Raw genomic sequence first — 14,879 nt, forward strand, 5'->3', positions numbered from 1 at the left:
ACAGGACGACAGTAAACACACACAAAAAAAATAAATTTTAAAAAGTCCCACAACTCGCATGGACGCACTTCATTCATGGCGCCGTGTGTACTGCAAGAAAACAGGAAAAAAGGGAACACTGCCGACGTAAACATCCGCACACACACACACAAATATATACATCAAACAGACATCAAACAAATGATATGCGCAGTGCCCTGTCACGTAACAAAAAAAAAAAAAAAAAGGAGGGGCAAAAATAAAAGACACCTCTTTTTGTTCCTTTTTTTTTTTCTTTTTTTTTTGCTTTTGATCATCACCAATTTACATCTCAAAAAACCACACACACACACACAGACAGAGAGAGATAGAGGGAAAAAAAAGAAAAAAAAGAAAATTCAAAGCCGACAGCAAACAAATAAATAAATCAGTGAGGACGCCATTCTTCCTATTATTGCAGTCGCATGTGGGGGACTGTCTTTCCTACGAAAATGAAGGCACCAGCCGAATGGACTTGCGTGACTGAAGAGTGGAAGCCGAGCGAGCTGAAGCGGAAAGGAATGTGTTTTTTGTGCGTGGACCGGATTTTTTTCTATCGGAAACGGGATTAAATTCCACCGATGTCGGGGGTTCCACATCTAAAACACGGAGCCGCACAACCAATGAAGTAACCACACGGGAAAAGCCCGTCCATAATCGTCTCTTTTTTGTCTCCCGGCTATGATACGCTACAAAATCCCGAAATGAAAAAGAACATATTGAAGGATTCATAGGTGGGATTAAATGTGCCTTCCGATTCACACGTCGTTGTCGTTCTCCCCTTGTGACGTTTGTGCTTTGCTTGGATCCTGACTCCTCTCGTGCATCCGAGCTGGAATGCATGACCGTTGACGACAATTCTGTATAGTCATCATTCCTATGAATAGTGCGCCCTCCTTCACTGCTTGCGCATCTACTGTTGCTTTTGCTGCTGCTCGAACTCTCCTCGTCCTCCTGGTCGTCAAGGCCCAAATATACTTCCAAATCCGAGAGGGTATCTGCAAGTCGTTCCATTTCGCCGGTCGCTTTCTCATCCGTCTCCTCCTCGTCATGCCGTTTGCGAAAGGATTCCATGTTACACTGCTTTGAGCGTAGGCGCTTTTGAATAGCCGTATTTTTTGATACGACATGCAGACGACTGTTTCGCCCCCCTGAACGGTGTTTAGCAAATCCACCCTCTTTTGCCGTCGTAGCCGCAACAGCCGGCACCGGTTCTGCCTTTTCATTACACATTGAAGGGAACCCTGTGGTGCGATCCTGAAGCGCACCTTCTTCTTGGCAGCGTAGGGCGGCGTCTAAATCATTTTCCACCAGTGCTGATCCACTGCATGCAAGACGTGTGTACCCAACGAAGAGCGAAGCGAGCACCCAAAGCATAGCGGTGGGGTGTGCGGCCCGACAGAAGAGTGTGGGGGTAAAAAAGCTGTCCAGGAATGTGCAATGGCACAGCAGTGTGGGGTACAGACCTTCCATTGTCTGTATGTAGAGCAGGCGTCTCAGCTCCGTAAAGACCACGTCACTTTGCTCCTCCACAGGCAAACTTGTGCTGTCTTTTCCCTCAATTGAACGGCGACCCTCATTCCACCGGCTGACAGGAGGAGCTGACCCCGCGCACCGCGCCCCTTTTGCAATGTACACCGATTCCAACGCACGCACAAATTGCAACAGTGCGCCACAGCCAAAGTCTCCGTCATTCAAACCCGTGTTAATCTTCACGACGGGACGCCAAAAGTCACCCCCCACCGTGGTCCTCATGAAATAATTGACCCAGTCCAACAGAAAGGCCTCAAGAGCCCGACGTGCCTCAATCCCCAAATTGTTTGGAACTGATGCATTCAACGCGTATTTATCCTCAATAAGCCGCAAGGCAACGCCATACTTTCTCAAAGACGGCGGAACCATCACACAATTGACCCGGTATGAAAATGTCTTTGCCAAACGCTCCCAACGCTTGCTTTGCTTTTTTGTCATCAAAACGTTTGCCTGATGCTGTTGAATCTCATTGTCTATCGCACGAAGAGCAATCACATGGCCTTCTGCCAACTGAGACTTCAACGCCTCCTTTTTCATTTCAAGAATCAAATTCGACTTGCGTTCTTCCTCAAGTTGATTCATGAGGGTGGCCACTTTCTTCGTATTGGAGCTCTCCACAAACGCAAGCCGCACCTCAGACTCCTTCAACATCCTCAGCAGCTCCAACCCATGAGAATGGGTCGCAATGCGTCGCCAACGCAGGAAGCACCCCTCCATGCGAATACGCTGCCGCACACGCGTAAAATAAGCCGTCGCGGAATCAAAAAAAGATCGTTCTCGCTGTGTTGTTTTCCGCCATGCACAAAAAGTGTGCCAAAGACGCATGCGATCCACACGCCGCTGTGCAAAACGAAGGATAAGACGACTTTTTTGCAAGATTCCCTTCAATTCCTCAATCCTCCGCTGCAACCGGGCGTTCTCCGCGCGGCTCGCAAAAAAAGCGTCGGACCACAATTGCAGGCCCGTAAAGTCATGGCAGGACTCAAAACGGGGATAAAATAACGCATCAGCGCCTTCCGTCCCGGGAGCAGAAGAGGGCGCACATGGCCGAAAAACCGCCTTAAAAATCACATCACGAAGTTCAGGCCAAATAACAGACATTTTGGGCTCACGTGTAAGAAGCTCATTGAGCAAATAACACGCCACACTCACAAGGAAGCGACTGCTGGGTGCGTCCTTCTCTCTGCGCTCCCGCTGAGAGCGCGGCCCCAACGCAGCGAGCAACACCTCTTGGAAGCTTGTGTCGGCCCAATGTGCCACACATTGAAAGCCCGACTCCTCAAACGGGAGTGGAAAACCGCGTGGTAGTGCACCACCTCCGCCTCTATGCACGCCAGTAACCTGCAAAGACTTCACTTCCTCCGCCGCACCGTTCAGCTTGCTGCGATTGTCACCGCATGAAACAAGGACTCTTCTCTCTCTACTCGAAGTGGACAAGGATGCTGGTGGCAGCTCTCCCGTCGCATGTGCCGTGCGTGCTGCTCCCCTTTTTTCTGGCAATGAAAAGACCGAAGAACGAGTCTCTGTGATGACTGGCGGGTCAATAACGCAGGGCGGCAACACGCCCTCCACGCCCTCTAACAAAACCTGCATGTCACGATCCACACGTGACCGTACAGCTGCACGCTCTCGTCTAAACACCCGCTGCTGCTGCGCCTCCCTTTGCCGGAGAGCGACCGTCGTTTGATCCATTTCACTCCGAAGCTGGAAATCTGCGCGACCAACACTTACCAGAACGGGGCTCTCGCTAGCCAAATCCCGCTCATGCCGACTACTTAGACCTAAAGGCCGCATTTTTATGCCGTCACCCCTCCAAAGCACACACACACACACACACAGTGAGAGACAGACACACGCAGCCAAACAGAAAGGAAAGGGAAATGAAATAAAAGAGCAAAAAGAAAAAAAAACATATTCAACAACAAAATTTTCTTGCCGCGCAATGAGGCACTCGAGGGATGCAGTAAAAAAAAAAAACACTAAAAAAAAAGCAATGGAAGAAATTACTCACAAAAAAAATCACTCACACACACACATACACCAAAAAGAAAAAAAAGTGTATTCGCTCGTGGGAAAAGTATCCAACTCTTCAGTATACTCAACACAGAAAGGCAGCAGTCAATTTAAAAAATAAAGTAAATAATAAAAGATAAATAAATGTGCGCTTAGCTGAGGTCCGCGTGCCCACAAAGACGGAGCGGACGAAACAACGGGCGGAGGAGATGACCGTTTGGTTCCATGCGCCCAACATCCCCCACACTCCGACTGAGACCCATTCAAACACGCATGCACAAACGTAGAAGGATGTGTTCATAAATAAAAACCGCAATGATCACCGGGCCTCTTTGTGAAAAGGACAACGTGGCATTCATCAAGAGGCCCCGCCGCCTCCCAACCTCCCCTCGTGGAGAGCAGCAGTAGAAAGAGAGTGGAACAAAAGGAAAAAAGACCTCCACTTCCTGCCTTCCCTCGCGGCATCTTAAGAAACAACCCAATCCACGCGGAAAAGAAAAAAAAAAGGAAAATGTATATATATATATATACATATATTCCTTCTCTGCTCTTTTGGCTTGTTGTTTGCTCAATTCATCTCTATTATTATTATTATTCTTATTATTGTGCCTTCTTTATTGTTGTTGTTGGTTTCATTTGTCTACGATACTTCGCGGTAGCAAAGGGCCGGGTATACAGGTATACATACAACATCACCTGTCATGTTTGGCAAAGTTGGTGGATGATCCACCAAACGATATAACAAACTCTCGTAGTGCATTACCATGACGTTACTGCTGAATAATTTCATAGCACGTTCGCGGGCTCGACGTGCTGTTGCCTTGGCCTCGTCAGGATGAAGCATGTAGTAAAGAATCTCCCGCGCCAACCCCATCACATCGCCAACAGTAAACAGGCGACCGTAATCTGTACACGGTACCACCGACAATGCGCCGCCAAGGGCGGTCACAACAAGTGGCACCTCGGACAAAGCTGCCTCAATCATCACCGTGTTCAAACCGTGATGCTGGTAGAAGGGATCTACAAACACGTCAATTGCATGATAGAAAGTTCCAAGTTCCTCCTGAGAGAGCATTCCCAGCTGAACGACAGAGAGCCCCTCCATGCGCATGGAAGCATAAATATTCCCCATCGCACCCTCGCCGGTAACAAGAAGCGTCACGTTTCTGTACTGTTCCATAATGTGGCGCATCGCATGAGATAACTGCAGGTGCCCTTTTATTTCCACCAGTCGGCCGCCACATCCCACGACAAAATGTTCCGGCGGCACCCCATGACTCCGCAAAAATGCATCACGCATCCATGTTCCCTCACGTGAATGAAAGATGCCGGTGTTAACACCGTTATAAATCAATGCAATCCGTTCCCGGGGCACGTGTTGCATTTCCACCAGATCCCGCTCAGCCGTGTCGGATATAACAATATGTTGAGGGATCGTCAGGAGCATGTACTCCTCCATTGCCACCGCCTTCGCAAGATCCCGCATGCGTTTCCACATTTCCCTCCCTGGTGCCTTGCGCCCCACACGATAGTTGTGCGCAATACGGTTCAACTCATTACGAAACCAGTCAAGCATGGAGCCATGCCAGGTTACAGCAAACGGAAGTCTTAGCTGGTAGATGTTCGGCACGGCTGCCCAACTCTCACTGTGTACCACGTCAAAAGGCTGTTTGGTGTGAAGAATGTTGAATGCCTTAACACAATTATTCATCCACGCTACACTGTACCCCATATTTTCGGAAGAGGGTACTTGCTGCACCACCAACCGTGCCTCGGGGTTTTTACATACCCTTGCCGTGTTGTTTTCTGGGTCGGCACAGTACATCAACTCACGCCTATAGTTTCCAGGAGGACCTGTGACAAAGACATGGACGTAATGGCCCCGTGCAGCTAATTGAGAGTAAATTTGAAAGGCATGAAGTTGCATGCCACCGGACTTGTGAATGGGTGCAATCCACAAGCGCGTAAAGGCGGCGATCCGCAGTCGACTACGATGTTGAATTTTCCCTGCAGCAGCAACGGCCTCCGCAGCGTAACGGGTGTACTTTTCCACTGTCCGCAAAACACAAGATTTTTCCTGCACTCCATCGCCATTTAGAGGTTGGGTCACTTGAATAACGGTGGAAGAAATTGGTTGAAATTCCGTACGATACTCGGCATTTTCAACATGTTTCAATAGAAACAGTTGCGTACAAAAAAATGTCAACCATAAAAAAAAAACCATCAAAAAAAGAAAACTTTTACGTGACATGCGAAACAAAATCAAACCACCCATTCGTGGTGTATCGGAGCCAACCATAAACGGGGGGGTTTGTTTGTTTGTTTGTTTGTTTTTCTCAGAAATCGCGCCTCTATTCATTCAAACACAACAAAAGCACACATAACAAGAGGGTAGCACATAAAAAGAGAGGCAAAAGAAGAGAGAGAGAGAGAGAGAGAGAGAAATAAATAAATAGATACGCATGCATGCACGTGGAATATATACGAATACATACATGCGCATGTGTGTTGATGTACATGCCAGACAAAAGCCAAGTTCCCCTTCGCACATCTGATGGGAAACTCCGATATTCTCAGACTTGCACATTAAAGAAAACAACAACAACAAAAACAAAGAAACCCGTTGAATCTCTGGCAAATAAATAAATAAAACACTGCATTGCGGCTGCAGTTGTTTCCCTCCATTTATTTATTTATTTTCTATTTTTTTTTTATTGTTGCGTCCTTTTCTTTTTTTCTTTTTTTTTTACACAAATTCCGTAAAATACATCGACGTCATGACCACAAATAATGAGAAGAAAAAGAAAAAAAAAAAAAGGGGGGGGGGGATTAAAATACATTTGTGCTATGCTCCGATTTTTGTAGCACGTACAGGGCCTTACCTACCGTTTCCACAACAGCGTCGTGGAATGAGAGCACGTCGAGTATATTTAGCAAACGGTCATTGTCGAGCTTCCGCAACTCGTCACGATATCTTGTTGGGAAGTTAGAGTGCATGGAATCACTCTTCTCCCGCAGAAACGTGTCTTGTGCTCCTATAGAAACAATAAGCTTAGTTAATTTGTCATGGTGCTCTTGGATCTCCTCCTGCACGGTGCGCACCATATCCTGCATAGAGCGCAAGGCCGTGTCATACTTGGGGGTGCGAAGCGATGCGCTGGCCACGTCAATACGATGGCCGAGATCTCGCTTCATCCGGTCCACATCCAGTTGACTGGTTTGCAGGGCCGACTGCACCTCAGCCTTCAAGGATTCACTCTCTACCTCAAATCGCATAAGTTTTCGGTTCACTTTATCCCGGAGTCCTTGCATCTCCGCTGTTTTCTCCTCCAACTCTGTTTTCTTCTCCTCCAACAAACCCCGGAGGGTTCCGTTCTCCACTCGCACATCGTCTACCTGCTTCTGCATCTCAGCCTGCACCTGTAGCCGTAGCATCTCAATTGCCGCATTGGGATCTTGACCGGATCCCAGCTGAATGCCATGGGCACGAAGGGCCTTGAAGGCATCATTGAGGTACTGCTGTCGATCATTCACGACGGCCAACTGTGCACGGACCATGTTCATGACAAGAAGGTTGTAGTCTGGCATGAACAACTCACGTGTGGTATCCTCCTCCTCTTCAATACCAACGCGTTGCGCCGCCTCTGTCGCGAACAATGAGGCCATATAAGCCATCCCCATGTCCTCTTTGGAGGCACCACGTGATGAGGCCGACCGCATCCTTCCCTTCTTCCCCTTCGTCAATCTTTTTTTGCTTCCGGAACGACTGCTGCCCCCTCTTTTCTTGAGAGATTTACGTCGTCGCGACGTCGATGCACCCGAACTCCCATGCGTGCGAGAGAAACCCGACGAAGCTCGAGACAATTTCCTGTGCCGACCTGAGCCCAAAGGGGCCGAGGGCTTGCCAAAAGACGAGGCTCGGCTGCCCAATTTCGATGCGGATGAGGGGGAGCCCTTTCGTTTTCCCCCGGAGCTTCCCCTCGGCGTGGGGGTTCGCGATCCCGTCGCCTTCCGTTTTTTTTTTAAGGTCGGACTCCCTCCGGACGCCGCGCCGGCCGCACCCTTTGAAGTGTTATTTCGGCCCTGATGCTTGCTGGCGATGGGCGGTAGCTTTTCCGCTTTTTTCCCTTTGCCCTGTTGCTGAGTCGGACTGCTGCCGCGTTTCGGTCCTGAAGAAGAGAGGGAACGCTGCCGCCGTGAATCAATTGAGGCCCCTGATTTAGTATTCATGGACGATGACCCGCCGGCGTGTGTCGTGAACCCCCTGCCGCTCAACTCCTTCCTGCCGCCCGAGTGGCTCCTGTTATTGGTCCACTGGGCGATAACTCCACTGTCCTCCATCCCCTTCCTGCAGGTGAGTGACGACAAGTGAGAGAGAAGGGGGGCGGAGAAACAACCCCCCCACAAAAAAAAAAAAAAAAAAAAAAAAAAACGGATCGCAATATATATATACACACAAATAGAAAAGCCAAGAAAAGTGTAAAACAAAAAATATGTATTCGCAAGCAACCTTCAAATTCAAATTCAAAAAAAAAAAAAAAAACTCACTTCAAGGCGGTCGGCAACAGAATCTTTTTATTTTGCAATCTTCCCTGTTGAATCCTCTGAGAGCCGCCACAAATTCCCCCCGTGCGTGAATGCACGTGAGAGGGGAAATCGCACGGCAGCGAGTGCTCGCACAATGACTGTATCGTCACCCTCAGCCAGCAGAAGCTTACCCACGTCATCATATTTATTAATAGCAGCTGCTGCTGCTGCAACGCCATGACTACCGCCGCGACTAGCAGCGATGTGTTCATCATCCCCTTCACAAGGAGCGCCGTCCATCAAAAGTGCCGCCCTCATTTTACGTCGCACAAGAGCTGATATCAGGAGAAAAAACTGCTTTAACCCTTCCCTGCGCCGCCGTATTTGGGAAATCATCCGCGGCAACCATTCCTGAAGGGTGTGATGCAGAGTGAACAGGACGCAGAGCCGGATTTCCTCGTCCGTTACATCACAGAAGGAGCCAAGACGCTCCAGGTATCCTTTTTGGCGCCTAATTAATCGGCACAGCGACGCAATGGCCAATGCGAGAGGCCGAAGCAGCACCCGCACGTGCGGTCTGATAAACATGGCGTTCTGCAGGAGCTTCTTTAAGAAGAAGCGTGACCAGAGAAACCCAATCTCGCAAAGCGTCTGCACCACACGGGTCTTCGTGTTTATGCGACGGCAAAGCACCGTCAGTGGTGTGCGAAGACATAAAATACTCATCAATCGCAGAGAACAATGCAGCGGCTCATTTCCCGTCATTGGACGTGAGGCGATGTGTGGAAGTAGTGACGATAAACGTCTCCACTCCACAGAAAACTCCAACGTCTGCGGATTCCACAGCAGACCGCACCACGGAATAAGTGCGACCGTCGTACATCGTAGCTTTTCATCTTGGCAAAAAAATCCCACCTCAGGCCATCCATGGCGCAACGCCGCATCACATCTAGCAGCCGCCACAGGAGAGAGCGTAACCACCAAGACATCATCCACTCGTCGTAAAAGCAGCGCCGGCTCTTCATGTTGTGAAAGAATATTTGAGAGAGAATGATCCACCGTTTCAAGAAGTATGTCGCAGAGCAGCATGGCTACTGCAGAGCCTTGGGTTATTCCCACTCCCTGCGAGTAAAGTCTGCCTTCGATGACCACAAGATGTTTCTGCAGGTGTTGCCCCAAAACTGTCCGCATTTCATCTCCACGCATCACGGACTCAGATGGTGGTATGGGCTCTTCGTACATAATCCATCCCTTTGGAATACCTGGAAGCGTTCCATTTTGGACACACTTCCCGGAAACCGTCTGCAACTTCACACGCCGGTGCAGTAATACCCCGACGCTTGGTGCGTCCTCTTCGGCCGTTTTCCATCCTTGTACACCCACTCCCTCCACGGTGGCAGTCCCTCTCCCATCGGTCAATGGGGCAACGGCTGTGAAGGATAACGTGTGGTAGAACTCATGAGGGAGAAGACGCCTGACAGTATTCATCACCGCCTCTTGAGGAAGACAATCGTAACACCTCGCCGCGTCCCCGCGTACCATCGTCACCACAGCACTGCTTTCCACCGGGGCGGCAGAAGGCACTAGAGTGGATGCAAGCAGCGGATGGTGAAAAAACCTTCGTGCACCCTCGACGAAAGAGCGCACCTCGGCGTATTCATCCTGATGAGAAATATTTGTAAACTTCACCAGCGACGATCCGACGCATTGCTCCGCCAGACCTGCAAGAAGACAACGGAGTGCCCCCCGCAGGACCGTGGCGTTGGGAGAAACAGCACTGCTTCTCTTAGTTCGGTTCGTGGATGCCACCGCCCTGCCAGAGACATTGCAAACGGATGGTGTTGCTGGCGAACACAACCCATCGGCCATTTTCAGCAACCACCGCGCGTTGGCAAACCGAACTCGTGCGATGGGGCGCAACTTGCGTTGGTCTAACAGAAACCGAATGGATGAGTACAACAACGGAGGAGCGGTAGTTACAGCGGGGACGGCGTCTTTTCCAGGTGGCATCTTCAATCCCACAATTTTTTCTGAGGTCAGTCGCTCCAAAGCCATGGGCGGCAGTGCCATCGGCTGCGGGGCACCATCACCGTCTCTCTCCCTCTTCGTTCTTCGCCGGCGTCGAAGGCAGACTTGTCGCAGTTCACGACTGACGAGGCGAATCCACACCGATTTCGGTATGAATAAAAACGCATTAGGTTTTTTCGATGACCACGTCACATGGAACGAACTTCGCACCAAAAACGGCACTACATGCTGAAAGAGAAAAAAAAAAAATTGAAGGAGCACCCGCTGCTGAATCATGGACCGTCGCCTGCGCCCAGAGCCTCGGGTGTAGAAGCCACGCAACCATGGAAGCTTCGCAACAGGCATCTGATGCAGAAAGTGACTGAGCGGAAAATTTTCGTGTCGCCCACATTGCAGCCAACTCAAGGTGATAGCGCACAGCCTTTCCAGCACCAACGCCTCTCCCCAAAAGCTCACCCGCTCTGTAGCTTGCGGTGCACGCCACCAGATTCCACCCAGTAAACTGCGGAGGTATGATGTCATAATGGTCTCAGGCACGGTGAGTTCCGATACAGGGACGGCCGCACATGCCCCGGCCTCTCCACGGGGACGGACATGGTTAAAAGAAAGACTGCGCTCCTCCAGAAACCCAGTATGTTTGATCGCCGCACCGCGAAAATTCATTTTACACACACCACTCAAAACACAGTGAAGAACATGTGTAAGATGCCGCTCCACAGACGCCATTTTCACAGTGTTGTCTTCATCAACGTTGATGGAGAGAGTGTAGGGAAACACAAGGTGAACCAATTCCCTTGACACGGCCAAGACGCTGCAAGCATCTGCACATGGCATTGGAACAGCCCCCGCAGTAACCGAGCAGCGACATGATGATGGCGCAGCACCCATACCACCGTGATGCTCCCGCCATAATTTTGAAAGTCTTGGATTCACTCTACGGTCGATTTCTGCAAAGGTACAAAGAGGCGCCTCCCCAATCAACGGGAGACGAGAAACATTCAGACGATAAAGCGATGACATCAGCGATTCAGAAGAACTCCCTCGTAAGATGCGATGCTGTGCATTTCTCTCGTAACGCCCCATCTTGCGTGATCCCGTCCAACCGGGACCTCGCTGTCGATTTACCGCCCGCGGTACGGCATTCTTCAGCGGAGGGCCCAAAACCTGCAGTCCCCCGCCATTTGGCTCAAACTGCACCACAACAGGGCACCAGGCTAAAATGAAACTGACAGCCGCGGGTCCTAACTGAGTGAAAAGAGAATTCCAAAAGGGTAATCGTAGCAGCGATGACGTCAAAGGCCTCCCGTGTGGCGTCAAAGATGCCGCTCGCGGCAACAAGTCATGTCCTTTAGATGCAAATTCCCCCTCCCCTGTCGTCACCAACAGTGGTGCTGGCGGCGGCGGCGGTGGTGGTGGTGGTGCGCTCAGAGAAGCGTACATCACCACGGCGAAGCCACCCGTTGGGCGCACAAAGAGAACCCTCTCATTGTTGGGCGGTACAAAACACGTCGGTGGCGACGCTTCAAAACGCAGCCGCACAAAGAAGTATCGCTGCAGAAAGTCCTTCAATGACCAGGGACCGTCGTAACCGGGAACAATGGGAAACGTGGAAGACATGTCTCCCCCTCCCTCCTTTCTTGCGTCGCGCTTCCTGTGTTGTGGTTGCTGTTGTTTCCAATCAACCGGAGGCTAAACCACCAAACAAACACCGGCACGGAAACTGCGATTTGAGTAAAAGAAAAAAAAAGAAAAAAGAAAAAAACACTAGCATTAATAATAATTAACAATAATGAATAGTATGCAGGACGCGTCCATCGTTACCTCATCGCTTCACTCCCCACTGACTGCACTGCAGGCCAACGCGCAACAACAACAAAAAAAAAAAAAACAAAGAAGGGGTAGTGGAAACATTAGGAAGATGCATAAGAAACAGAGCAAAAAAAAAAAAAAAAAAAAAAAAATGAAAACATCCGTGTAAGCAGCCCCTGAGATTAACAAATTAACAGAGTGCGAGGATGCCTTCGCTCTGATGTTGTTTCCTTCCAGCCCCGCCCCGAAGCCAACTTGACGCATATCTTTGAGTCTCTTCCTCCGATGCATACCGCAGAAATGAAGTGGGGGAGGATGCAGACAAAATTACAATAGGGGTGCATGGACTCCGGCTTCCACACACAACAACCGTGTGGCAAAACCGCAACCCTGCCACAACTCCAAGACTGGAAAGCAGAATCATAACATGACTATAACGCAAGGAGTAAATTTCATGCCCCGCTGATATTTTACTTGTCGTACAACCACGTAACAAACTCGGCCATACTGAAAAAAGTTTAAATTTCACTTGTGAAGGAGACAACGTCATTCCGCAACACATCGCATGCTTCGAGACCTAAGTGACTGGAGAGAAGACGTACTGCGCTGCCTTCACCACCATCTCCAACAAATAAGTTACGCAATAGGCCTACACTCACAGTCTCCTTCCATGAACAAATGAAGACGCGTCCACGCCGCACTCCTCATTTTCACGGACGGAGCCCTTCATGGTAGAGCATAACTCACCCAAATTCCGGTGCACAGGCATCATTGCCGCCGCCCGCCACTTCGCGGGGAACTGCGGTGCATCGACGTCACATTGTGGCATTTGGCCAAGCACGCCAACCCAATCTTCAAACGTGATAAATGACACGGACAGTACATACATAATATACATATAGTGAAAAAAAAAAAACAATGGAGAGAAACAAAAGAAAAGTCACTGAAGGTAAATAAAAACAGGTACATATAAGTAAATACAAGAAGGCATCACAGAGGCAAAAACAAACCGTTGCAGCGACAAAAAAAAAAAAAAAAGCATACCAAAAATAAACACAAAAAGAAAACTTACAACAGAGACGACATGCACGGAAACAACTCGGATGTGGCTTCAAAGCAACTCTTCAATGAAGCAGAATTGTAAAACACTACCCCACCGACGTGATGATACCTTCGCGAAACGCAAAGCCAAGATGCATCGGACAGCGGCATCCACAACTCCGTCGCTGCAGACGGCAACTGCATGCATGAGGAGAGAGCATCGCCTTCCTCGAAAATCCCGCAAGAGCAAACGTGATGATTATTAGCAGAATCCACATCACAAATTCCCTTCACACCCCCCGTCTTTCTAGATAGTTCTCTCGTGAGCGCAGTTAACATGCCTGAGAGCAGTGTACGCACACCACGGGGGTACTCATGCATTTGTGATCCGATAATCAAGCCATTGTGCCATACGGTCCACTGAAATGTCAAATTCATCTCACGCAATTTCGGTAGATGTGACACCGTAGAAAAAAATTCAGCAGCGGTACGATGTGAGGGATTGAGAGGCGTCAGCGCCAATTGCTGCATCTCACTTTGGTCAACAAGGCCCCCACGGGTCAGGGTACACGTACCAGTCGTCAAGTATTCTGCAATATCAACTGCAAGCGCCTTGCAAACCTCCAAAATGGTCTGATGCATAGATCTGTAAACATCGGCATTGATCAAAAAAACAACAGTAATGCCTGACGCATGAGAGATGCAGCAACGCGAGTGACCACTTTCCGTAAAGATATCAAAATCCGTCAGACCAGGCTCCATTAATAAAAGGCATAAAAGCCTCGACACAACGACCGGTGCGGCGTTAAAGACAACCACCTTCAATGTCTCACTTACAAACACAATGTACTGGCAACAAGTCCACAATAGACTTTCTTCGGCATTTTTTGTCAGTGTAGCAGCACTGACGGTGGTGGAAGCTATGCCCTTGTACTCTTCTCCCCAGCCAACCGTGCGAGATGAATGATTATAAAAATGCCCAATGACATGATTCTTGTTTTTATTATTGTTGTTGCTGCACCTACTGCCCTGAAGGCTATTCCGAACTCTTCCTGCCGAAAGAAATGATAAGTAGCGATAAGCCAGACCATGACACGTAGACTGTACCGCACGCGGTGTCGAACGCATAAAAACGGAAAAAGCAAGAAGACTCTCTGTGAATGCCAGTACTGCCCAGCGCCTCTTCCATCGCTCTGTGCTCACCCTTTCACTTCCCACGGTTGTTCCTGTTGTTCCAAATGCGGAGGGGAATGAAGGCGTCATGCTCCTCGCCGTACGGATGCTTTCATGAATGTCAACAACTAATATGCGCGTTTCCAGAAATACGGCAAAATTCCCGTAAAAGTTTTCCAGGGCTTTGCGCGCTTCAAGGACCTCCGCTGATCCAACATCGGGGGATACAAGCGCTGAAATTGTTTTCCAGCCATGTCGAAAGACAAAGACCTCAAATCCTCGCCGAATCACAGGCAGCACAGCAAAGCTCTCATATACTGCCGTTGTTTCAACAGCGATCCATAGATTAGGAAACGGATTGCACAGCGTCGTGGTACCATGGCTTGTTTGAATCCTGTCGGGAGGCCGCGTTGCCCCAAATCGCTCCACCAGACACGCCGCGCCAATACAAAAGCCAACCTGGTTCATCTGCGCATTCGCGGCAACATGTGGGGGGTAATAAAAGAGAATGTTGTCCATCGCACGCTCCTCCCTCCCCTCCGAAAGAGTGGGGCAGTAAACGCAGAGGCTCCTGAGGCATGCGCCACGAATTCCTTTTTCCATATTTGACTTTGGGCCCCAAAACGGAACATACATAAGCTTTTCTATCGCTTTGGGTTTCTTTCCTTTTCCCTCTATCTCTTGAACAGGGGAAAGGAAATTCCTTCTTCTCTTCCTACAGGACTCACCTGCCCACG

General features: G+C 49.5%; 5 protein-coding genes across 5 annotated transcripts, besides 16 other annotated features; all 5 read right to left on the reverse strand.

Moving 5' to 3' along the window:
• Positions 1–14,879: a sequence feature (heterozygous, non-Esmeraldo-like haplotype).
• Positions 24–44: a sequence feature (AT_rich).
• Positions 253–284: a microsatellite.
• On the reverse strand, positions 463–3,345 carry Tc00.1047053509745.10 (hypothetical protein, conserved; the record flags this gene model as incomplete). Its single annotated transcript, XM_803020.1, has 1 exon — positions 463–3,345. One exon carries the CDS (start codon positions 3,343–3,345, stop codon positions 463–465), a length of 2,883 nt encoding a protein of 960 aa, XP_808113.1.
• Positions 3,370–3,389: a microsatellite.
• Positions 3,414–3,461: a sequence feature (A-rich).
• Positions 3,672–3,710: a sequence feature (AT_rich).
• Positions 4,076–4,101: a microsatellite.
• Positions 4,145–4,169: a microsatellite.
• Tc00.1047053509745.20 (glycosyl transferase-like, putative) lies at positions 4,205–5,923 on the reverse strand (the record flags this gene model as incomplete). The annotated part of the gene is made up of 1 exon (XM_803021.1): positions 4,205–5,923. One exon carries the CDS (start codon positions 5,921–5,923, stop codon positions 4,205–4,207), a length of 1,719 nt encoding a protein of 572 aa, XP_808114.1.
• Positions 5,874–5,897: a microsatellite.
• Positions 5,983–6,007: a microsatellite.
• Positions 6,249–6,312: a sequence feature (T-rich).
• Tc00.1047053509745.40 (hypothetical protein, conserved) lies at positions 6,394–7,905 on the reverse strand (the record flags this gene model as incomplete). The annotated part of the gene is made up of 1 exon (XM_803022.1): positions 6,394–7,905. One exon carries the CDS (start codon positions 7,903–7,905, stop codon positions 6,394–6,396), a length of 1,512 nt encoding a protein of 503 aa, XP_808115.1.
• Positions 7,970–7,996: a microsatellite.
• On the reverse strand, positions 8,140–11,736 carry Tc00.1047053509745.60 (telomerase reverse transcriptase, putative; the record flags this gene model as incomplete). The annotated part of the gene is made up of 1 exon (XM_803023.1): positions 8,140–11,736. The coding sequence occupies one exon, from the start codon at positions 11,734–11,736 to the stop codon at positions 8,140–8,142; it is 3,597 nt and encodes a 1,198-aa protein (XP_808116.1).
• Positions 11,505–11,540: a microsatellite.
• Positions 11,853–11,881: a microsatellite.
• Positions 12,056–12,080: a microsatellite.
• Positions 12,834–13,011: a sequence feature (A-rich).
• Tc00.1047053509745.70 (hypothetical protein, conserved) lies at positions 12,997–14,778 on the reverse strand (the record flags this gene model as incomplete). The annotated part of the gene is made up of 1 exon (XM_803024.1): positions 12,997–14,778. The coding sequence occupies one exon, from the start codon at positions 14,776–14,778 to the stop codon at positions 12,997–12,999; it is 1,782 nt and encodes a 593-aa protein (XP_808117.1).

Source organism: Trypanosoma cruzi, genomic scaffold (genome assembly GCF_000209065.1).
Source record: "Trypanosoma cruzi strain CL Brener 1047053516447 genomic scaffold, whole genome shotgun sequence".
Taxonomy (NCBI): Eukaryota; Euglenozoa; class Kinetoplastea; order Trypanosomatida; family Trypanosomatidae; genus Trypanosoma; species Trypanosoma cruzi.